The 5,588-nt window shown below is 35.9% G+C and overlaps 1 protein-coding gene across 1 annotated transcript; it reads right to left on the bottom strand.

Annotated features, from left to right (window-relative positions):
- Positions 1–899: 899 nt before the first annotated feature.
- Positions 900–1,595, bottom strand: LOC122596864 (putative nuclease HARBI1). The gene has a single exon (XM_043769509.1). The coding sequence runs from the start codon at positions 1,593–1,595 to the stop codon at positions 900–902; it is 696 nt and encodes a 231-aa protein (XP_043625444.1).
- Positions 1,596–5,588: the final 3,993 nt, after the last annotated feature.

Below are 5,588 nucleotides of genomic sequence, written 5' to 3'. Positions count from 1 at the left end.
ATAATCATATAATTATATTATAGGAAGTTAAATCTTTATAATTAGAAACATGATATCATTTATCCAAAAAAATACAACAATGTTTATCCTATATATACCGATTAAGAGTTTTTGAATTTATTTTTTCCTCTCATATTTCTTTTTTGCTGGACACATTATAATTAAATCTGTAAGTTCTTATGAATTGCTTTTTGATAGAACTAAATTATTATTCTTTAACGATTTTATCTATATTTTGGGATTTCACATAAATCTAAAAGGTATTAGTTTTGGCCTTATTTATAAGATATTCATTCACGTTATCTAAGATAGTTTTTAGATTTCATTTATTATTTGTTTAAAGATTAAATTTTTTTATATATTAATACAGACAGATTAATGTAAAGATTTTTTTGAAGCATTATTTTGAGACATAGATATTTGCAAAACAACTTTAGGATGATGAAGGGCATTCTGACAGAGGTTATATTTGGTCATCTACAAAAGCTTCATCGAGGTGATTATTTAGTGTAATGAGTTGTATGTATCTTTTTAGTATGGGTTAATACGTGGTGAATATATGGAGCTTCGGCGTGATTCTAATGCACGCGGTTAGATAGCAAGGAGTGGTAAATTTATACCCAAACTTACTCAAATCATCTTCCAATCAAAATCCTCCAACTCACCACTACCCAATTCTACCCAATTCTTACCCAAATCACTGGCAACACATACCCAATTCTTACCCAATTTCAATTTCTTTTCAAATATTTTTTCCTACATAAATATATTATTAAAACTTAAAACATTTTATTTAAAACTTAAACAAACATTACACAACACATAAAAAAACAATACATAATCAACGGAAAAAAAAACATACATAAAAATAAAAAGACTACAATTATTAAGGGAACAAACTAATCGTCAAGAAATGCCAAGTCTTGAGCCCACACATGTTCGGTGAGGTCATAACGAAGACGATGATGGATGTCTTCGTTTAGTAGCTCACCTAAGACGCTATCGTCGAACACCGGTTGGACCGGCGGGTCCATTATGTGAACCGGTGAGATTGCTCTGCCATCGCCTTTTATGATCATGTTGTGTAAAATACAAGCCGCATAAACATACTGTGCGATCTTGTCTTTGATCATGGGTCGAAGAGGACGCCTAAGAACTTTCCATTTCCCTTTTAGAATCCCAAATGCACGCTCCACATCTTTCCTCGCCACCTCTTGTAGCTTCTTGAATCTTTTCTCCTTCGGGTCAGTAGGATACAGGTATGCTTTTACAAACGTCGAGAACTTGCTGTAGATGTCATCGGTTAGATAGAAACCGCGTTTGTACTCTCGACCATTAACGACAAATGAAGTATTCGGGGCCGTGCCATTTCGCTCTGTGAGATACAAGTCGGATTGGTTCAACACGTTTATGTCGTTGTTTGAACCGACCGCACCATAATAAGCATGCCAAATCCACGTATCTTGACAAGCGGTGATCTCAAGCATAATAGTGGGAACGCCATGGTCGCCTCTCGTATATTGTCCTCTCAAGTGTCTAGGACAATTTAACCACTCGACGTGTGTACAATCGATGCTACCAAGCATCCCCGGCATGTGATGGTGTTGTTCGTGTGCCTCGAAAATGCGAGCAACGTCGTGTTGAGTAGGCCTACGTAAGTACTCTCAACCATACAACTTAATGATGGCGTCACAAAAATGGTCAAGAGACTCGCGCCCGGTTCGAGCGACCATATGCAAGTACTCATCGTACTCGTCAAGCGGATTGCCCGTAGCGAGTTGACGTACCGCCGAGCACACTTTTTGGATCGTCCTAAAGCTTCTTCTCCTACGCGCATCGAATCCCTATTGAAAACATGGAAAATTTGCTTCGATGTCGTCGACGATTTTTAAAAACATGGTTTTCTCCATACGAAACTTTTTTCGAAAGTAAGCATCGTCGTATTTTGGTTCGTCAACAAACCAATCATTTAGTAGTATTTGATGACCGACTTCACGTTCTCGATTGACGTATCTACGGTGTTAAACGTCGTTAGAGTTTGCCGTGTCGTCCATCCATTGAACCGCGTTTTGCAAAAAGTGAACATCGGTCTCGGATGACGAAGCCGATTCCACAACGACAGCCCGCGATTCGAAAGATGTGGAAGACATTTTCAAGGTGAGGTGGTGATTATTTAGGTGAATGGAGAGAAAGGTGGGGTGGTGTTTGTATATAGTGATGAAGATAGTTGTGTGTATATTGAAGATGGTTGTATGTATATATATTGGAGAGAAAAGGCTTTTTTTTTATAAAAAAATTCCGGTCTAACTAGCCGTTTTTTTTTGGGGGGGTGGGGGGGGGGACCCACGCCTTTTTAACGTTCAAAAACCTTACCCATCGATCGGTTACTTAAGCCAAATTCCTACCCGATTCACCATAGCCGAACGTTACCCGAAACCAAGGAGTGGTGTAGCCGATCGGCTACCATGTACCAGATGCCTTACCCGACGTGTACTCCCTCCTACCTTAGGTATGTGGTTTAAGATTTTAGTGCATCTTTGTTTTTTAGTTGCTTATTTAAATTTTGAAGTAATTTATAGTTTTCGGAATTATGTCTTAACTCATGGCTGCATTTGTCATCACTGCGCCTTTGTGATTAACTGTTTCATATTTGTGATTTAATTTTTATATGTTAATAAGCTTTAGTACGGTTCACATTTTATTTATCATCATTTTGCATCAATCTATTTCACTTTTTAGTACGGTTTTCGGTTTATTTATCATCATTTTACTTCCTGTGATCCTAACTACAAGGTTAATATCGTTTAGTTAACCATCGATGTTTAATACCTTCCTCTTTTTAGTCATTTAGATAGTTCTTTTAGCTCGCATTTGTAAATCATGATGTTCCATGTTTCCTGTAGTATGTTCCTCTACTAAATTTTTTGTGACAACAAATTTTATCTGTTCCATAAAACTTGAATTCGGCTAATTACATGCACATAGGCTCTGTTATACTGCAAAATTGCAAATGGTCAAAAGTAGACATTAGTTAAATGAGTTAAACAAGTCAACATGGTCAAAATTCAACCAAATATCCGTTGTTTTGTGTGATGATGGAATCGGAGTAAGATCATAAAAAGCCTTTTTCAGGTGAAGAGTTATGATGGAATTGATCATGAACATTGGTTGACGTGGTAGAACAAGTGTCCTTATACGGAAACATTTTTTATGTATTTTTTCAAAAGTATTTTTGTTTTGTTTTTTTTTCTTCTTATTTTAAGTGGGGTTTTAGTTCCTCTTTTGGGCCCTTTAAGTTTTAACTTTGACCCATGCTAAACATTGGAGTTTTTTTTTTCCAATAACACTACCCTACTGACTAAATCTATGGCTACTATATACTATGATGATTTTGAGCTTTGGCAAAATTCTATTGTTTAGATTCGTATATTGTTTGGCCAATTACTTACAATGAAACTTAATGATTGATTGTATAATTCATCACATGTTACACTATTAAACTAGAAAAATATATAGTTATTAATAATTGTTAGACGTTTAAATTATAAACTTTTAGCCAACACTTAACTATATTTTCAAACAACCAACACTTAACCGTATATACTTTTAAATAGCAGCGCATCGCGCGGGTAAAAGACCTAGTATATATATATATATACTAGATTTAGATCCCGCGAAAACGCGGGCCTTTTGATATAAACTTCTAATAAACTACCTATTTTATATTGTCGAAAGCTAAAGATTGTCATACAAGGACTTGTCGTAGCTCATAATTACAAACACTAACTGTAAAAAGGAACATACATTATGATGTACAAGTTAAGACAACATTTTATTACAAGACTTAATAGAAGGGATTAACCATAGTAATCTTCATTAATGCTCATAGAGTCATACATAGACTTGAAAACCGAGTTGTGCAACAACTTCAAACCTGAGGAATTGGATTTTGCTCGACTATTGTGGGTTTGGAGGGCGGCCGTTAGCAGCAGAGACTCGTGAACCCCACTCCAGTAGTAATGAAAATTGCACAAATACTTCTATGCCGTTAGTAGCTCTTTGCTTGTGTCATCTTTGTGCACAAATACTTCTATAAAGTACAGTGAATCTTTTTGTGCCCCTGTTGCTGTTTCAATGGCTTCCACCAGCTCCTCTTTTGTTTTAACCTGTTTACCAACAATTACAAACAGCCCTCGTATAGTAAGTAGTAATGAAAATTGCAGATATTATTTTCTATGACATTTATACTCTATCTGCCTTATTAGGCTTGTACAAGTAGTAAATTTCTCGTCCCGGCTCATTTTATACTTGTATTCTAAAACAAAGCATGTTAAATGATACATAAAAACCACACACACAACTAAATCTCAAGTGTGGCACATTGTTCACAGCATCACCACCTGTCAAAACCCCAAAACAAATTTTAAACAGTGGCTAAGTATCAACACCAAAACAAAGAACAATGTGTACAATAAAAACATGACCTAACCAAGCCAATAATGTACAATAAAACTGAAACCAAGGCATACAAACACACCAGCAATCATCACAATGTTACGACAACATATAAATGGGTTTTATGTAATTAATGATATACAAAAATTAAAAAGCTCTGCTTTTGCAAGTGAGATACATACCTTCCCATAGCACTACAACATATGTCTGATTGCTGATCTCATTCTCATAACATCAACCAGCTAATTTGGCAAAACCAATGGGTAACTGAAAGGCCTTTGGATCAATACTCTACGCATTCCTAATCAAATTCACAAGCAACTTTACTTCAACTTTATCTCCCGTTTCCATTTTCCTGCCATAAAATAGGTAGTTTATTATAACCCATTTGATTTTTCTTAATTTCATGATGATGGTGTACAAATAACCCAAGAAAGAAATTCTCTATTTTGGAATTCAGGATTATATACTAAACAAAATTCTTATATCAGGTTGTTATATATATATATACACACATAGTCATCCCACATAATGCATTTGAGAACATTACACTGCTTTCAAAAACATCAATACTGGAGGAGCAAGACGGAATAGGGGGGTTGGGAGAAAAAGGGGGGGGGGGGGGGGGGGGGGGTGTATTATTTGGTTGGTTTACCATAAAATGCATGAGGGGTGGGGGCTTTTAGGTGGTGGGTGCATAGATCATCTATGCGCCTTCTATCTTAAAAATCATCTATGCGCCTTCTATTTCCCCATTTTGTCAATTTTCAGCAAAATGGGTACAGGTATGTACTCACATAGCTCTAAAACGCGGGCCTTCTATCATAAAAAGGCCCATTTCAGAAAACTTACTTACATTTTTCGTTTCATTCAATCATCAATATCTTTCTGGTTCCAATTTATTTATGTGGGTTAGAAAGCATGTGGTGAATAGGTATCCAAAATTGTGTGAATCTGATCATAACCAAACATTTGTGCAAAATTGCAAATCATCGCATCACTTTGAATAGCAGACCTTTAATGTACTAATGCATATAAGGCGTTATTTTCGACAAACCCTTGTATATCGCTGCTTCTCAGGTTTCGAGGATTTCTTGATCTGATCTGCAGCCTCATCCTACAATTCAAAAGAA

Source organism: Erigeron canadensis, chromosome 4, assembly GCF_010389155.1.
Source record: "Erigeron canadensis isolate Cc75 chromosome 4, C_canadensis_v1, whole genome shotgun sequence".
Classification (NCBI taxonomy): Eukaryota; Viridiplantae; Streptophyta; class Magnoliopsida; order Asterales; family Asteraceae; genus Erigeron; species Erigeron canadensis.
The sequence above is the reverse complement of the archived record's forward strand: the minus strand, read 5'-3'. Positions and strand labels throughout refer to the sequence as shown.